The following is a 20161-nucleotide window of genomic DNA, read 5'->3' as shown; positions in this document are numbered from 1 at the left end:
CACAGCAGCACTTTATTAGTAAACTCTAAACAGACTCATTACCATCCTTCCTTCGAAGGAAGATAGTAGTGTAGACACAGCCTTTGTTCAGAGTTACAAACATTTCAGTTATGAACAACCTTCATCCCTAAATGTTCATAACTCTGAGGCTCTACTGTATAACCAAAGGGTTCAGTAATAATTATCTAAATTGATTTAATATAATATTCGTACAGGGGACAGGGACCTACCATGGTAACATTTAACTTCTAAAAAGAGAACTGCAAAAATGAAGAGCTAGTTAAACAAAAATTAAAAGGAATAAACAAAAGAGTGATATGCCTGTAAAAACTGCATGAGGACTATTTTTAAAAAACTATAATAGATGCTCAAACCAAATGTATACCCCAAAAAAATCCACTAAAAGGAGTACAAATGCCACCATGTCTAAATAGGAAAGCAAAAGAGATGATTGGAGGCAAAAAAATCCTTTAAAAATTGGAATTACTGAGGAAAATAGGATCATAAACTCTGGCAAGACAAGCATAAAAGTATGGTAAGGCGGGCCAAATATGAATTTGGAGAGCACTCAGCTGAAGACACAAAAACTAACAGCAAAAATAATAATAATAATAATAATAATAATAAAAAGTACATCAGAAGCAGGAAGCCTGTCAAACACTCAGTGGAGCCACTGGACGATCAAGGCGCTAATGGAGTAGTCAGCAAAGACAAAATCGTTGCAGGGAAGTGTTGGTGTTCAGTAATGAGGATATGGGGAAGATTCCCAAACCTGAGCCTCTCTGTTTCGGTGACACATCTGAGGAACTGTCTGAGAGTAAGTTGTCAGTAAAGGAGGTTTTGGAACAAACTAGTAAATTAAACATAGTAAATCACCAAAACCAGATAGTATTCACACAAGTTCATAAGGAGTTACAAAACATGTATGTGATCTATCTGGTAAGTTGGCCCCTGTACCAAATGATTGGAGAGCAACAAATGTAACACCTATTTTTTTAAAAAAAGGTTCTGGAGGTGATCCTGTCAAGTGCATGCCAGTAAGCATAACTTTATTATCCAGTGAACTGGATGAAACTATAGTAACGAACAGAATTATCAGACAGAGACATAAATGAACACAATAAATTGGGGAAGAGTCAACATGCACTTCTGTAAAGGGAAACAATGCCACCATATTTGTGTGTTTGTGTGTGTGCGCCAACATGCCTGTGGACAAGCGTGATCCAGTGGAAATACTATGTTTGGACTTTCACTAAGTCTTTCATAAGTTCCCTCAACAAAGACTTTTAAGCAACTAAGAAACCCTGGGATGAGAAGCAAGATACTCTCATGGATCAGTATCTGACTGAATGATAGGAAACAAAGCGTAGGGATAAATAGTTTTCACAGCGGAGAGAGGTAAATAGATGGATCCCCCCCAAAGATCTGAATTGAAACCAGTGCTTTTCAGTACAAGTATAAATGATCCTGGAAAACGGGTAAACAGTGAGCTGACAAAACTTGCAGATTATACAAACTTACTCAGAATAGTTAAACCCACAGCTGCCTGCAACGAGGATCTTACTAAACTAACATCTGAGCAACAAAATAGCAGACGAAATTCAATGTTGATAAATGCAAAGTCAATGCAGACTGGAAAAAAATCATTCCATTTACACATACAGACTCAAGGGCACTAAATTAGCTGTTACTGCCCAAGAAAGGGAAACTGGAGTCACCATGGATAGTTCTCAACTATTTTAATTAATAGTTTGGATTAATACTTTGAAGTTCCACATTTCTGTCTGTGTGCTGACTGTTCAAAGGCCAAAGAAATGCATAAAGCACAAAGCCATAATGCAGCCATGTGCAGTATATATGGTAACACTTTGGTCAATATACTTGGAAAATCAAGCAGCTCTTGGATTTAAAATAAACATGTGATTCTGCTATCTGCACACCTGCTCTTTTTGTCTTTAGGGCACTGGGGCTCAGATAAGTTATGGAGATTCATGTATTCAGTAGTAGAGTTGAGGCTAATGCCTTCATTACTGTTGGTGCATCTATATTAGGAAAATATGTTTTCTCTACTCGTGCATCTCCACCATTGATCAAAACAGTAGAAGATGTGAGGCAGCTGGGGAGGAGTTATTTCTACTACTCTGAACAAGGTTAGATGACATTATGATCTGCCTGTGCTTGTCTATGTTGGTACGTCCATTGTGGCGATACATGCTGAGCTGTGCAGGGGCAGAAGACCACTTACAGATTGTCTCAGTGGATTGCAAACCCCAGAAGGCTCAGATGCCTAGTTGCCAACACAGGCCCACAAACGGGGAGGAGAGAAGAGGGCAGGGTGGGGTCGGTTGCCCCAGAGCCTGGAAATTCAGGAGGGCATGTGGTTCCTGGCTGCCACTACCACAGGAGTGGCAGAGGCTGGAGCCTTCACCCTTTTTAATTGCTGCCAAAATGCCATAGTGCATGCTCCGTATGGCTCTGAGGTCTTCCAGGGGTCGGGGGAGGCACGGCATGCTCCAGGCAGCAGCGAAGGCTGCCTGCCCCACCCCTGCCCCTTCCACCTGAGGCCCCACTCCTTCCAGAAGCACAGAGCCAGGCCTCTCACACACAGCTTGCCCAGAGGGAGAGGCCTCCCTGTGTCTACACAAAGAGACTGACTTGTTCCGTCACCCACTGCTACACCAGGGAGTAGAAGGAGAAGAAAGGACACAAAATAAGGGTTCTACTATTAGTTTTACTCAATATTTACACAGGACAGCAGAGTTTACCGAAGCTTCATAGAAATATATAAAAAAAAAAAGAGAACCCTGAGCTGCAAAGCTGGCAGCAGTGGTGGGCAACCTCCGGTCCATGGGCTGCATGCAGCCCATTAGGGTGCTCTATGTGGCCCACGAAACATTTTGTTTACAGTTGCCAGATTTTGCTGATTTCCATGCAAAAGCAGCTTCTCTGCCCTGGGTGTTAACAGCTCCACATTAGACTCTGACAATAGACCATTTCCCTCTACCCCCTGTCTGATCTGACTTGTTTTTTCCTCTTTTGATGCATACTACTGATAATAGGCCATTTTCAACCTGATTGACTCAACCGTGTCAGTTCTGGCTCTCCCTTTTACTGGGACCCCACTCTTTAAGTAACCCTCTGAAACCACCTCCACTCGTGCATCTGGTGAAGCGGGTCTTTGTCTGCAAAAGCTTATGCTCCAAAATATGTTAGTCTAGAAGGTGCCACAGGACTTCTTGTTGTTCTCAAAGGTACAGACTAACACGTCTATCTCTCTGATGCATGCATGTAGGCTATATTCCTACCAGTGTTACTAAAGTGGCACACTCATAAAGTTAGGGCACATGAAATGAGGTGTGTGCTTTTGTACACAACATTGACTGTACAGCCAGTCAAAGCGCTGTTATGGTGCTATTGGCAGCTCCCTTAGAGTCTAGGTACACAAGTGTAGTTATCAAAACTACCCTGTCTCAGGAGACCATCTTGGTTATGACAATCTTGCAGCCCGCTGAGATGAAGGAGGGCCACTTATGCAGCCCACTCACTTGCTTAGGTGGCCCATCACTGCTTTACAGCCTGTGTTAGAGGAACACAGGGCCAGATACTACTCTCACGTGTACCAGTGTAAGTCTTGGGGACTTCTGTTCTGATCAGTGAAGTAATTCCTGATTTATGCTAATTTAAATGAGACCAGAATTCGGCCCAGAAGAAATAATGGCAACAGATAAAGACGGAAGAAAAGGCCAAAAAAATAGGAAGCTGTGAAGTAAATGACATGCATGCCTATTCAAAGAACCACTCTTTAAACTTGAGAATAAAAGTATAAAAGCGTAGAAACCCCTCCCCCACAGGATAGACTCTCTGGGCCTGATTCTGTAATTTGATCTGTGTAGGCTGACATGCATGTGTAGGTTCATCAATTAATGCTAATGATAGCACTATCTGTTTTTAAAAGTTCACTTGCTGCTGTAAAAATGCAGGACCCTGGCTTGAATTAACTCCAGGACAACCTGACTCAGAAGTCCTGACACACACATCATTCTCACTGATTTCAAAGGAAATTAGACACTAAGGTTTGTATGCTGGGAGCACGGAGCTATTCACACAGTGCCAGGGGCACCTCAGCTACTGCCAGTGGAGAGTCAAATCCCCCATCATTCCTTCCTTCACTGGAGAAGTGCAAGGTCAAACTGAGCAAGGTCAAACTGTCTTCATTCAGGGTCACTGCCATTTGCATGAACCTTTTAGAGTGTGGTGTCTTATGCTCCCTTTTAGCTACACTAGAAAGTCCCTGATTCTGTCCCCTCCGCTTAAGTACTGCAGCTAAGAAATTGTGGAGTAAGGAATTACTCAGCAGAAATAAGAATGAGGCCTTAAATCATTTTGTGAGACAGACAGAACGATATATGAGAAAAATAAGGTAACAAGCTAAAATAAATGAACCAAGTCAGGGGGGAAAAAAAAGGCTCGTTCCAATTTATTATTTTTTTCCTCTCAGAAAAAATGAAAGATTACCTGAAATGTCATTTAAGCAGAGACATGTTATCTTAATAAATACACATGCACGTATGCGCCCAGTAAGTTATGTGATTAAACAGGAAGCTAGAATCATATAGATATCCACAAATAAAGCCCCAAATCTAAACGAGTGTATCGTTAGCTCATTTGTAAGCCTTTCCAGATGTAGCAGCAGTTCTGAGTTTGGCAGCCTTCCAGTAAGTTGCCTGCAGTCTGAGCTTTCCTGTGTCCGCAGTGAGAACTGCAATGCCTGAGCCTTGAAGGAAGGGGCTCGGCAAAGCTGATGACAAATTTTACAAAGTCACGACCTGCCTCTTGAAGGAAATTTCTGACAGATAGCAGAGCAAAGAATGCCCGTTATCCTGTGGCCAAACTGCTGCAGTTTTGCTGTGGATGTGTGATATTCTGCCCTGCATTATGGAACAGCCAGTGAAAGCCCCTTTGAGAAGATCATTTAGTGACCATATCAGAGACTCCACTGCCAGAGCCCTGGATGTTATCTGGAAAAATACAAGAGACAGACGACTGGCAGGTGAGGAGGGGATAAAAAAAATATGTTTTAAAATACACTGCAGTGTTATTTGCATAAGAAATGTCAGTACCATTCCACAATATTTAGCTATCATTTTCTTTCTGTGCCATGTTCCTTCAGTGCGCCCCCCACACCCACCCACCCTTCAGCGCCACTGCATAGGACTCTTCAGTTCTGGTCTTGTGGTATTTATTTTAAACAGCAGGCACAATAGATTTCAGTGCTGAAGGTATGTTGTGAATCCCTCACACCAAAGTTGCTGAAGCATTTTATTTTGCCATTAAGTGAGCTTCTGTGCTCTATTGGTAGGATATGCTTCACTGAGCTGCGTTACAGACTGCCAAGAAGTATGTCAGTTGGAATATCTGGGCTGTGTTGGGAAAGATTACTGGTATTTCCTCTGGCAAGGCTCTCGCTGCTTTAAGGTCCAAGTGAGTGTCAGATATGCCAGAGCCAGGCTTGCGAAATATAAATTGAGTACATGATACAGTTACAATTCATATGCTCTTATTTTGGCTTGCAAGATGCAAAACATGTGGCAAACCGTTATGGAGGGCTGGGGAAAAAATAATTAGCCATTTTTTTAGTTCTGTTGCTTGTCTCTGTGTTAGACCAAGTGCTTCTCGTTCACATAAATGAAAGCTGTTGTTTTTATTGTCATAATGTCTAAAAACCTCATAGAAGGCAGCAGAGATGCTCGATGGGTGTGGTACATAAGAAAGGCCACTTCGTTTTGTTTATATCCTTTTATAGGGAATGGCTTATTTTCAGGGGAGGAAAATGTTTTTAATGATAGTGGCCAGATTAGTCATCGCTGTAATGGCCAAGTAAAAAGCTTTTCAGATCCAGTAATGTAAACTGAATGTTTATGTCATGTTCATGTACTTGTCTGTAGGAAAAACAAGGGCAGCAAATATTGCAGATGTCTTTGTAATGGTACAATAAAGTCAGAATTGATTATATGAGATATTTGGGTGGGGGCAGTAGGATGGACTTGGATTGCAAAGGAAAAGTTTTTAAAATTATATTATTTTCTTCTGGACAATAAAAATACATTAATACCAGCAAACAGTGCAGTTGTCTAAGTTATAGGAAATAAAACCATCATGTCTGGCAAGAGTTTTGCCATCAGGTTATGTGGCTGGGATAGGGAAGGGATATAAATGTTCTTTAAATCCTGGTAGATTGTGACCAACTTCAGCCTGCTGTGCCAGTTATTAGGTAGCAGCATTATTTCTGTGGCTCTTTCCAACAGATGCCATCTTACTGTGTAGCCTTTCATTATCTGTAGGTTTCTGAGATCACTTAAGAACACCCATTTCCTTCACTTTACTTTCCACCACTGAGTTTCACAAAAGAGGACCATGTCACTAAGGCTGCATCTACGCTACGACATAAAATCTATTTTAAGTCCGTTAGCCCAATTTTTCCCAGTGCCTGTCCTCACTGTAAATTCCATTAGCTCGATTTATGGACCACTAAAATAGACATTATATCGAAATCCTAAAATCGTACTAACCCAATGGGTGTAGCGTCTATTTGAATTTAAGAATCCGAATGAAGGGTAGTGAGGATGTGGCATGTCTTTAAATCGAATTCATTAGCCTCCACAGATGTCCCATATGTGTCCCACAATCCACCACAGTTCTCCACTCTGGCCTCTTACATCTCCACTGCTCTCAGTTGCATAGAAATTAGGCAACAGGACTGTTACAATTCAGTACCGGCAGGCCCATGGCTGTAGGGTCACGGGAGGCTGAGAAATCATCTTTCTTTTTCTTTGCTAGGAGCACAGCTGTGGGGCCTGTGCTTCTATATATACCCCTGCTAGCTACCTTTTGTTTCTGCGCTGCCTGGCGCCAGCCGCTGGCCCCCCCATGCCATGTGTCAGGTAGCCTGTGGGTGGGGGTCATGCTTGTCTGGTAGTACGAGAAACTTCTTTTCAGCCGTTTACATGTTGTCTCGACCCCCACATCCCCTCTTCCCTCTCCCCAGAGGCACCACACCATCTGGAACATTCCCACACCCAGACACATCACATGGCTTGACCCCAAACCAATAAAAGGACGTACTGCGCAAGGTGCCAGGCAGATGGCAAGTGGCAAGGGTCATGATTTTCAAGCACTGGCTGTAGCTGGGGCTCTTTTAGCCACCCAGGGGATGTCTCCCTCAGCAGTCATGATTTTGAGGGGTTGGCTGTAGCTGGGGGTCTTGTAGCCACCCTGAGCCATACATGTCTCAATGAAGGCAATGTGTTAGCTGTACATTTACCACAGTTGTCAAAATAAGGCTTGCAGTGGGGAATATTCGTGTCCTAAGAGTCTTCTCTTCCATGTGCAAACCTGGCTGTAGTCTGGGGTGTGTTAGCCTGATGAATCATTTGAGTTTCAGTGTAACAACCTGGTCAACTTTGACACAAGGGTCTTCTTTCCCAGGTTGCTTAAATCCAGATTCAGGTCCGAGAGAGGGACTCCATGGGCGGTCAAGATTTATGTGGCTGTCAACTGGGTACTGTCTGTTAGCCGCCCCAGCCCATTATTGATGATTTATTCAAGTTTCAGTGTAACAATCGTGTGTCCTTAAACATACTTAACATGGCAGGGGAAAGAGAGGAGTGAAATGTGGGAAGATGGCGTCATATATCCATATCTACTTGTGGGGCCAGAATTCAATGGGACTCAGGGGACTGTGGGATATGTTCCCACAATACACCGCAGCAGTGCTTGATTTAAGCTACTTATGTGTGTCAGCAATACATCGATTTTGTGGGGAGCATATGGGAAAGTGAAGATACTCAAAATTGAATGGATAAAACCCAGCGTTAAGAAATCAATTTTAATAAAATCAATTTTATCTCATAGTATAGATGCAGCCTGAATGTAGGAATGTTGTGTTTACATTATGGCTGCACATCTTGAGGTGTCAGCAGCCAGGCCCACCCACTGCTACTTCAGCAGCAGTGACAGCCAGAGCTCTGGACCTCTTTGAAGTACCAGTAGCACGGCTCTGCCACTCTGTGTGGCTGTTGAGGACTCAGTGCTGCTGTTCTGGTGGCACTAAGAGTGACTGCCCTTAGCCCTGCCCCTTCTGTCCTGGTCTCTACCCCTTCCACCAGTGGCCCCACCGCTTCTGGGGCACAGAGCCAGGAACCCACCCACTTAGCCCCAGGGCCCATGATTGCTGTCAGCCCCATTGTCAACAGCTAAACACAAGCTTGCCAGTGTCCTTAGGGAGCAAGTCTCCAACCTTTCTTCCAATATCAGTTGACTTTAGCAGGTAGCCATAGACTGAGTATCATGTCTCCACTGACTTACAGAGACAGATGGGTTAGGGAAGGAACACTACGTTTTTCTCTGTGGAAAAAGGAATGTGGGACATGGTATAAGAACCATAACATCAGGACCTGTTGCAGTCAAAGGTGAGGTGTCATGGACAGACAGCTGGATACAAGGACAGAGAGGAAGCTAAACAGGTTCAATGAAAAGGCAAGAAGGTTGCGCAAAATCTAGAAGAGGGAGGCTGGGTTGGCCAACTGGTCCTTTATGTTTAATATTTTCGTGTTTCTTAACCTGGGTGTTGCCAGGTCATCTGGATATTTACCCTGCAAACTTGTTTTCATTCCATCTGCTAGAGATGTTTGTGTAAATGGTTTAAGTAAGCTTTTCAACTGACAGTTAAACCTGGTATGGCATTCACATCAACAGGCTCCAAAAGAATTTCTGGCTCTCTTCCAAGTAAGACAACAACAACAAACTCCCTTGCCTTCTACAAAATTATTTTCCACCCATTAGTTCACACAGAAAAACATGTAATGACACAGGTAATTTATGCCTTCCCACTGCATGTCATATATCCATGAAAATATGTAGGTTTTATAAGGTCACAAAAAGACCTTGTTAAATATGAGAGAGACACAGAGGTGCATACGTTTGACAAAGATCTGAGGTATAACACAACTGCTCATTTATTTCTTGGAACTGGCACATTCCTAGAAATGAGTGAACATGTAACCCCTTTAACCTCTTAAACTATGTTGATAAGGGTGGGAGTGTTTTTATTCTTGATGGCAGACATTTGTAAGCAGCCACAGTTTTTATCAATACAGTGCTTAGATGTTGGAGTGCCCTTAAAAGTAGCAAGCATTCCATTTCCCAGCCTAGTGCTCTGAGGATTGACAGGTACAACAATACATTGGGTTTGGAGTCAGCCAAATTGTTTTATTTAATCATCAGGCTGGCACCCAGATATACAGCACAATACATAACTGCATTGAAAATATTCAGTTCATTTCCGTATTATACAATGCTAGTACTGGGATAAGATCAACAGAGAGACTATAAGAAGCACCAAACATCAAATAACTTTATGCTCATCTATTTGTCTACAGTATTAAAATCAGTATTGCAAATAGATTAGCAAACTGTCTTATCAGATCCCACCTTTAAAATGCATGGGATCTGCATAACAAGGGAAGGAAGAAAATGTGAAAAACTCATTCCTGGTGATATGTTCAATTAGAAAATTATCTGAACAATGTTCTGCCTTGGAGTGGCCAAAAATGATCAAAGATGTAAGCATGTGAGCCGTAATGGCAAATCATGAAATTCTGTCCAACGCAAGCATCGGACATGTAGAAACATCTACTGTAAACTTTTGAGCAGCCAAGTCAGTTGGATATCCTGGAAAAATACCATCCTGGAGAAGAAAGAAAAAAGATCTCCCAAAAACATCCTGACATAAATATTGTATGCTGAACTCTAAATGATTCAGTGGTTTGTGCTCTTGTGGATAGCAAAAAACTGTAATCAGTTCTTAAAAATAATCCACCCAGTTTAGATATTTTTGACTAAAAATGACCTATCCTTGTGGTGTGCTGAAAAGGGACTAAAATGGTTCTGAATCATCTTCTCTCCACATCGCCCCCAGTCTACCACAGTCATGGGGCAGTGGGGTAGAATAACCTGCCCTGCTCAGCTCTTCTACACTCTTCCATCACCTTGCGTAAGGGCCGGATGTTGCTTCTACAGTACAGCACCATGTAATACATGTTCCTGGAGGAGTGCTGCAATTTGAATGTGTATTCAAATGCAACAATTACAAAATTTCCCAGGACTATGTGCACATCAGGAATCAGAGAGATGTGGGGAGGGCAGCAGACTGGCCAGGCCCCTAGACAATGTGTTTGTGGGAGGAGGTGTCTTTGCACTCCTGGCAGGGATGGGGCCTCAGGTGGAAGGGACAGGGCAGGGACAACCAACCCTCAGCACCACCCAGAACATACTACACCCGGTGCCCCCATGTCTCAGAGCCACCCAAAGCACACTGAGTGGGGCTCTGGAAGCAATTAAAAGAGCCCAGGGCTCCAGGTATTGCTGCTACTGCTCTGGGTCTTTTGAAATGCCAGACCCTGTAGCAGTTGCCCCCTTGTCCTCTCACCACCCATTGACAGGCCTGTCAGGAATCACTGAAGTGCAGTGCCAGCAGTGTTGTCGTCGGGCTATCAAATGAGAGCATCATGTGCCTTTTAAGGGGGAAGAAAAAAGCATGTTTGTCGTGATTTATGGTGGCAAGTGTCAGAGGGGTAGCTGTGTTAGTCTGTATCCGCAAAAGCACGAGAAGTCCTGTGGCACCTTATAGACTAACAATAAGGTACTACTGGGCTTCTCATTGTCTTGATTTATTTGTTGCAAGCTTATGGTACCTGCCCTGCTCCCTTTGTGCACCACAGGCTAACATTCCCAGTATGAAATCCCAACTCCACTAGGCAAAAACTCCCCATGGCTTCAACTGAATCAGGATTTTATACCAAGGATTCAATATTTGAACAAAGACTGTCAAACAAGCCACACTGTACCTTTGTTTTCACATATATGGTTAAAGTCAGGAACAAAAGTGGGTGAGACAGGTAAGCTTCCAAAGATGTGCTTTAAGTTAATTTATTAATAAGTCATAAATTGTCATTTTGTATGAAGATTTTAAAATAGGCAGCAATGTACGTTGAGCATGGTCTGTCATTCTGTCCTCCTTTATTATTTGCCATTTTACCCAGCCAACAAAAACTGGACAAATAGTTCAGTTTCTTTTTTTTTTTTTTCTCTTTTGACATTTTTCCATTTTCAAAGACCAGAAACTAAGGAGTTTCCAGAGAGGACTTTGGCAGGAGGTCCCCATCAGTCTCCCCAAAGAAGGCCAATTTTCATGATTTTTTTTTTCTGAATACAAGTAGTCTTTTTTGCAAAGCTCTGTAATTCAATAGTCAAACTTTCTTCTGATGTCTAGTTTTGCAAATGGAAGTATAGAAGTAGTTCATCAATATGCAGCCTTAATACTCAGGAGTGGTGAACTTAATCATTGTGTTTTGTGTCAAAGATGACGTTGTGCAAACCTATTTTGGTGACTATTAATATAAGTTTAAAATTAGGTACGCAATTTGACATTTAGACACCTCTGACAAATAAATTGCAAGATTCTTCAGAGGTGCTGAAGTGGTACAGCTCCCACTGAAGTAACCAGCAGACTTCAGCAGCTGTGAAAAGCAGGCCTTTGTAGCCAGACAGATGTAGCTGGCTATAGCTCTCCAGTAACAGTTGTGTAAAGGTACATAAGAGGAGTAAAAGTATATGTAAATTTGTTCATATATGAAAGATGGATGGTGTGTTAAGTTTTGGTCTGTGTTGTTTAGCTTTTCTGGTAGCTTTTATTTGACAGCTGCTATACACCACATTTTTCTTGCCATAGATTCAAAGATTTTCAAGACCAGAAGGGAACTTTATGATCTCTTATGTAACACAGATCATAAAGCCTTACTCTCTAACACATGCACCAAGCCCAAAACTACTGTCTGTGCTACAGCATGTCTTTTTAGAAAAACCTTTAATCTTGCTGTAAAGACTTCAAGAAATTAGGAGTCCACCACACCCTTGGGACACTGTTCTAATAGTTATTTACCTCCAACTTTAAAAACATGTGCTGTATTTCTAATCTGTATTTGTCTAACGTCAGTGTCCAACCATTAGATTTGTTATGGGTTTTTTTCTGCTAAACTGCAGTGTTGTATACTCCAGGTTGAGCATCTATAGTCTGAAACCTTCTCATGTCAACGTCCGTAGTTCAGCATGATTTTAGTTAGCTGTATTACCACTTACCATAGTTGTGACCAAGTTCCTGTGATCCCATAAAGTTTTTTTACAGCCCCCAGTCCAGGCTCTCAGTGTTTTGTGCTGTAACATACTTGTAATTTACCCCTACATGTCTTCTAAGAGCCCAATAAGCAGTGGAAGTGTTGGTAATGCTGCTAGACAATACTGACGTCCCATGGTTCAGCAATTCTCTGGTTCAGCACCGGCTAGGTCCTGAGGATACTGGATTAGAGAGGTTCAAGCTGTATCAGAAATCTCTTCCTGATACAGGAACTTAGAGACTTTCTCTTGGGTTAGATAGAGTAAGTTTCTTGTGTATCTATAAATCACATGTTCCACACTAATGATCATGTTTGTAGCTCTTTATTAAGTTGCTCCCAATTTTCCAACATCCTTAAAAGAAGTGAGGACCCGAGTAGTAGACAGAGCATTCAAGTAATGATCTCCTTTGTACCATTTTCAGATTCTAATATAATACCACCTTCCTGCTCCTGTTTTGGTGATTGCCCTTTTGGCTACAGCATTACACTCAGAAATCACATTCAGTAGGTTAGTCACATAATAATACCTACGTCCTTTTCTGTTTCACTGCATTCAAAGATATAGTTTAACATCTTGTATGTGTGACCTCATCTTTTTTATTGTAGCTGCCCTGACTGTACTAAAAGGCTTGTTGTTTAAATGAGACCACTTTGACAAGTGGGCCAATCAATTTGTATCAATCTGCTATACGCATCATTATTTACCTTTCCACCAATGTCTGTATCATCTACAGACTTTTCCACCAATGATTTTTGTATTTTCTTCCATATCAATGATAAAGATATTGAATAGCAGCAGGCCAAGAACATATCCTACAGGGACTGCACTAAAAATACCTCCATAAAATGATGATTCCCCATATATAAATCCTTTTTTTTTTACCCATCAATTAACCAGATTTCACCCATCCACCATCTGGAACATCTCAGATTTATTAAACGTCATCATTAATGGTTCAGAGAGTTCCTCAGCCAGGTCTTTTAACTGTCTTAAATTCAAGTTATCAGGTCCTGCTGATTTTAATAATGTTTAATTTTAAAGTTTGCTCCTTAACATCCTTCCTAGTTACTGATGGACTAGAAAGAATTTCCTTGTCAATGTAAAATAGATATGAAAACATCAGTCTGCTTTTTCCAAATATATAGCAGAAAAATGTACTGGTTATTTTTATTTATCTATTTCATTTCATCTATTCTATTTCATCTATGACTATAGTATTAGAAATATAGTCCGTGTCTACACTTGACCAAAATTTCGAAAGGGCCATGCAAATGGCCAAATTGGAGAATACTAATGAGGTGCTGACATGAATATTCAGCACCTCATTAGCATGCTGCCAGCTGCAGCAAAGTGCCGCATTTCAATTGCGTGTGGCTTATCTACATGGGGCCCTTTTCGAAAGGACCCCACAAATGTCAAAATCCCTTTATTCCTATCAACTTCCCCTTTGAACTAGCTTCCTTTCAAAGTGCCGCAGCTGGCAGCATGCTAATGAGGCACTGAATATTCATTTCAGAGCCTCATTACTATTCTCCGATTTGGCCATTAGCATGGCCCTTTCGAAATTTTGGCCAAGTGTAAGGTTATAATGTTATTAAGATTTTCTTAGTTTCTGATATATTTAAAGATTTTCTTTTTACTGTTGTTGGCCTTACTATCAATATATTTTTGGTTTGGTACCCTTATCTTCTCTAATCAGTACTCTGCATATCCTAACTACCAGTTTGTACTCAGTGCTATCAACTTCTTCAATTTTCCATTTGTTAAGCATTTTTCTTTATTTTTGTAATTTTTACTTCCCCTTCGAACCAGCCTGGCTATTTAAGAGAAGGATCCTTCTTGGGAGATTGTGGTTTTTTTGCAATCTAATAAATTATTCTTAAACTTCCTATTTTCATTCTTATTTTTTGTGTCTAATTTTTTCCATCCACTGAATTTTGCTCATTACTATTTTCAGTTTCCCTTTTTTAAGCGCCAACTTTACAGGGTCTCAGATAAAGATGTATTAGATCTCATTTTACCTATCAGGAACATAGTCTCTGTATGTACTGCTTTAAATGTTAGCTCAGTAACTGGCCTGAGGTTGGAAGAGCATAGTATATTTGGTGGATGGCTGTGTGGGTGCAGATGAGGTAATGTGTTAGAAAATATGCAATTATACAAGCTACCCACACACTGGGTCCATTGTGAGGCTTGAGGCCAAGTGTTTTCCACAACTCAATATGTAATCCTTGTACAAACTCGCTTTTGAACTATATACTTGCTTTTAGAAAACAAGTGAGATGGCTATTGTTTAATAAGAATGATCGTTGCAGTTGTTTTATACTGAAATCTGGCTTACCTGGAATCAGCTTCTTGATCTGATTGTTCCTTTTATCCAGGCCAATTTATAAATAATTAAAGATAGCCATATCTAAAATTATCACATTTGCAAAATAGGGGTTAATGGTGTTATTAGCTGATGAAACATTAATCTGATAATTCCTTGTTAATAGACACTAATTCATGGAAAACAAACAGCACAGCAATACCTGACTATTGCTGTTTTATCATGAAATAATATGTGCCTAGTAAAGAAGAACATAACAAGATACATTGAAAGAAATATTGATAATTTTTCGAGATTAAAAGCTGCCAACTGTTTTTATCAGGTTAAAGTTTTCGCACCTGTGCTGAGGATTTGTTGTTATCCTGAGAGTTACCTAAGAAACATGTTGTTAAATCAGTATTTGGGCAGAGTGAGGGGTTAGCAAATAATGGGTTTTATAATTCAAAGTTCAGACTCCATGTCTGCTTCTACACAAACTCCTCCCTTCCAGAAGGGGCATGGTAATAAGCAAAGGGGAATATTCAAATGAGGAACAGATTTGAATATCTCACACCTCATTTGCATAGTCCTACGAGGTTTTGCTTCTGGAAGCTACAGAGCCCATATAAACAGGGCCCTTCTGGAAGGAACCCCCGCTTCCAAAAGCCCCCTTATTCCTGAAACGTTTCAGTAATAAGGGGGCCTTTGAAAGGGGGTTTCCATGTAGATGGAAACGCTCTGTCTACCTGGCTCTGTAGCCTCCGGAAGGGGCTTTTCTGGAAGCAAAATCTCACAGGACTATGCAAATGAGGCATGTGATATTTAAATCCATGCTTCATTTGAATATTCCCCTTTGCTTATTACTATGCCCTTTCTGGAAGAAAGAGGGCTGTGTAGAAATGCCCCATATGTAATCTTACATATATCTCTGTGCATTTGTTTACTGATTTAGGAGGTTAATATTATTAATTTTGGATAGTATGGGTTATAAGCTTGCCAGTAAATTTGATTGGAAGACAGTAATGTTTCTGTTTTAAAATTAGTCTATACAGAAGATGCAAAAGACCCTATGAGCTACACCATGGGTGGGAAACCTCCATCCCACAGGCTGCTCATCAATTATTTGCTGGCAAGCCACCAAATAGTTTGTTTACCTGAGCATTTGCAGGCATGGAGTCCCTCAGCTCTCAGTGGCTGTGGTTCACCATTCCAAGTCAATGGGAGCCAAGAGAAGTGACAACTCAGCCCACGCCAGTTCCTGCAGCTCCCACTGACCAGGAATGAAATGAAATATTTCACTGTTTCATTTTGCTTTTTGTTTTTTGTTTCTTTTTTTTTTTTGCGGGGGGGGAAGGTTGATGTTTGTAGTGCAATGTTTTTGAGCCAAAATCCCCAAATTATTATGGGAATATATTTTGTTATTGGGTCTTTTCCTGTACTCTGTTTTCCTAATTTATTATTCTCCAAAGAAAAATGTGAAGACGTGTTGGAATGACCTGAAGAGGTTGCCATGTGAAACTTGTGCCGCTTGTTTTCAGCTGTTGGAATATTTTGTTTCCAACACCTTTACACTTCTGTTTTGAAGGGTGTTCTGAGTGGAGTTTGTAGCTGTCACCCAGCAATGCAAGCAAAAGTGTATTTTTTCTGTCATCTTAGCTATTTTTAATAATCACTTCAGTATAAAGCCTCCACATTGCAGCTCGGACGAGATGAAGAGTTGGAGAGTGGTAGCTGTTTTTATGACATAGTTCACCATAGGTTGGATTTTAAACATTTCCTGATGCAATGCCTCTGTCATTTCCTTAAACGGAAGGCAAATATGACATTGTTTTGTTAATATTTATAAGAAAAGAGCACACAGTACACTAAATATATTATGAAAGTGACTGTTAAAAGGTTCTCATGTATACAAGTTAGAAGGACCAGAAGGTGTTGTGGAAGTATACACTATTTTCAACATTCTGTTTTTCCACAGTCATCTTAGTCAGTTCCAACATGGAAATTAACACAACCTGAGGTCATATCTTGTGCTTGAGCATTTAGGCTTGCATATTTAGGGGATGCAATCCCAGAAATTTTCTGGCACGTGTAAATTTTGGAATTAGTTTTACTCTGATTCTTGGAGTCCAAAATATTTAAAAAGATTGCATGCAACTGTTGGAAGGGAGCAGCTACATACACTAAACCCTCAATTTTATGGACCTCGATTTAGCGGACTTTGGGAACAATGGACAACCCCATTGTTCCTGAAGTCCACTGGGGGCCATAAAATACTAACACCCCCCCACACACACACACATACAAATAAAATTAAGGCACTTATCACGGCTGCCTGGAAGAGCCACTGCCTCCTCCACCAGAGCAGCACATAGATGGAGCTGTCTTGCCGTGCATGGCTGAAGGGCCCTTGCTGCACAGCTGGAGGCACCCCGCTGCACGTGGCTGGAGCTGCCTCACTGAGTGCAGCTGAAGGGACCTCGCTGCACAGCTGGAGGAGCCACCATCAACACTGGAACAGCCACATGCTCCTCTCACCGTATCACGCTCCATCCCTGGTGAGAGGAGTGCATGGCCACTCTGGCATCAATGGCAGCTCTTTCAGCCATGCAGCAAGGTCGCTTCAGCCGCGCACAGTGAGGCAGCTCCAGCCATGACAATCTCTGGCAATTCCAGGTCCAGCAGCCATAGGCTGGGGAGCCCCAGTGCTTTATTTTTTTTTTTTTTTTACTGGAGCTCAGGGAGCCTAACAGGGGTAGTTGGGTAGTGAGCCCTCAGATTTAACGGCCGTTTGGGACTAACAGACGACCCTCCTCCACATTAGTCCACTAAATCAAGGGTTTACTGTGCAGGGAAACTCTCAAGGGCTGTCCACTGCAGAAAAATGTTGAGGACCACATTCATTGTTCAGCAAGGCGGTTTGAGCTGCTTCTGCGGGAGCAAGGGAACACAGTTTGCATCAGGGAAGCTGCCTGTTAGGATTCCAGGATATGCCCACTCATCTGTATTTCTCAATGTTCCAAGGCCTAGATGTGGTTTACTTTACGGGACAGGAACCAAAAAAAGCATGAAGACAAAATTTTATCTGTTCCTTGTGGCTCAGCTTTATGATTCAACATTGTGGGTGTTACTAAACTGCATTATTAAAACTGAGATACCACGAGATCGTTGAATGAAGTTCCTCCTAATAACAAACAACTGAGAGATGTGCCCCTTTTGAATCTCCAAGTTCTTTGAAAGTTCATGTATTTTCCAAGGTCCTGGGGCTGAGTTTTTTGGTTCCTGGGTCTGTGTGCCCTTGTGGGCAATTCACACATTTGAAAACTTTTTATATTATTGCAGCTTTTCTAGAAGTTTTGAAAGCGATGCGGTACTGAACTGCTCTGCTGCTTTTATTGTTCGTAAGAGCCTCCCACAACAAATAGCATAATTGCATTTGCTACAATTCCACTAACATCTGGACAGTTTCCTTACATCAGAGTTGGGCTGATGAGTTCCAGATTTTATGACTTATTTATATTTTTCATTAACTTCTGAGCAGCAATGTCTTTGTTTTGTTTGCAGTGTTAATACACAAATGTTATTGGGGTAAGGAATTAAATTAGTGTTTGGCACTGACATAGAGCAACTGAATACTATTATCACCATGTGCATTTTCAGCTCTGTTATAAGATATTCAGCCTATGGAAAAATCAGCTCTAACCCTCCCTCAGATAAGGACAATTTCACTTAGCTGCTATTTTCAATTAAAATTAGTTATACAATTTGCTAGCCATGTTCCAGATATAACTTTACACATTGAGTTACCCAAACGACATAAAGCAGAGTAAATAGGATATTATGAATGGATATTATTAACAGGGAAGATTCTAAACTTTTTTCATTTCTTATAATGTAACCAAAGCAATCATGTAAAGAATACTTCTTGCTCTGAAAGAATATCACCATTACCTCACTTTCAGGAGAAGCTCAGTTCTGCGGTTGATTTTCATCTCAAAAAAGGTACATTGGCATTAGAAACGGTTCAAAAAAGCAACTAAAATGATTAGGGGTTTGGAACAAGTCCCATGTGAGGAGAGATTAAAGAGACTAGGACTCTTCAGCTTAGAAAAGAGGAGACTAAAGGCAAATATGATTGAGGTATATAAAATTGAGTGGTGTGGAGAAAATAATTTTTCCTTGTTCACTTACTTGTTCCTGTAGTATCAGAACTAGAGGACACCAAGGCTGTGGCCACGCTAGCCCCTCTTTTTGGAAGGGGCATAGTAATGAGGGATTTTGGAAGATGCTAATGAGGCACTTCCATAAATATGCAATGCCTTATTATCATAATGGTGGCCACGTGCAATTCAAAAGTGTCGCTTTTGAAATGCACATCACCCATGTAACCCGGGGTCTTTTGAAAGGACCCTCTGATTTTGAAAGCTCCTTCCTCCCCAAAAGAAATGGGAGTTTTGGGAGTAAGGAAACTTGGAAGTTGCGCAGGTACTTCAAAGTGCCCATGGCTACACTGCTTGCCGCCACTTCAAATTTAGCAGCTTCAAAGTTCACGTGGCAGGAATTATGCTAATGAAGTGCTGCATATGCAGCACAATAACTCATTGCTATTCTCCAGTCAGGCTAATTAGCATGTCCCCTTTGAAGGAGGGGAAGAGTGTAGATGAGCCCTTAGGGTAGGTCCTAGTGTCATATTCACAACCTTAGTTCTCACTGACATTAGAATGTTTACTCCATGATGGACCTACCTTCAAAGTCTCATCCTGGATCTTAGAGAGTGAAAGAGAGGGTGAGAGATGGCTCCTCAGACCAAAGGCTTCCTTCACCCCCACTAGATGTACCCCAAGGGGAGAGGAGCATGTGGCTTATGTAGAGAGGGAGTTGGGGTGCTTACTTATGGGATACGTGTTGTATATACTAACAGGAACTAAGTATGTTGGCTCAGGGGAGGGTGTTTAGAAATAACACATGCAGGAATCAAGCAAACATGCAACCAAAAATAAGTAAGAGTATAAAAATAATGGGCAGTGAATGCATAGTCTTTTCTTCTGGAGGCAAATGAACTTTTAAAAATGTCTGGGATATTCTGAGTTAATTGGCAGTTTCTACATAATTTATTTTAAAAGCCTAATTCGTTGCCTCCTAGTTGCGCACAGACATTGCAAGATATGATTACTGTTATCTCATCCTCCCTCCCCACCACTTTCCTCATGAGTGACTTGTCGTTAGTGAAATGCTGAGCATCTTGCTTCTTTTTATGTGGTTGGGTCCTCGCTCAGATTTGCACTTTTCGCTGGGGTTACTCACAACAATAAGATATATTTCTCACACTCAAAGCAAATGTGACTCACAATGAGCGAGAAGTTCTCACACTCCTATTAGCGTAACAAGCAGTCCTGTAAAGACAAATAAGTAGCCCGTAAGGTGCTGCAGGACTGCTTGTTGTTTGTGAAACTACAGACTCATATGAGAATTTTCATGCCTGCCTTTCAGCGAGAAATTACAGGGGGGAGAAAGAATGTTATGCATAGTCTATGGTGCCTTTTCTTGGATTTTGATGTTTTCGTTCCATCGTGTAGGGATTTGTTACTTCAGCAGCCTGACCTTAACTTGGTAGAGGAAATAATT

At 41.3% G+C, this 20161-nt stretch overlaps 1 protein-coding gene across 2 annotated transcripts in view; it reads left to right on the top strand.

Annotated features, from left to right (window-relative positions):
• The window catches only part of DLC1 (DLC1 Rho GTPase activating protein), a 354065-nt gene that overhangs the window by 203648 nt on the left and 130256 nt on the right, over window positions 1-20161 (top strand). Inside the window, exon 1 of one of the 2 annotated variants that reach the window (XM_074992827.1) lies at window positions 4780-5050. The exons of the other annotated variant lie outside the window; for it this stretch is intronic. Within the exon in view, the coding sequence (XP_074848928.1) occupies window positions 4912-5050 (139 nt within the window). The 5' untranslated portion in view covers window positions 4780-4911. Of the gene's footprint in view, window positions 1-4779; window positions 5051-20161 lie in introns of those variants that run through there. 2 annotated transcript variants of the gene reach the window in all.

The sequence above is a fragment of the Carettochelys insculpta genome, chromosome 4 (assembly GCF_033958435.1).
Source record: "Carettochelys insculpta isolate YL-2023 chromosome 4, ASM3395843v1, whole genome shotgun sequence".
Lineage (NCBI taxonomy): Eukaryota > Metazoa > Chordata > Testudines > Carettochelyidae > Carettochelys > Carettochelys insculpta.
The sequence above is the reverse complement of the archived record's forward strand: the minus strand, read 5'-3'. Positions and strand labels throughout refer to the sequence as shown.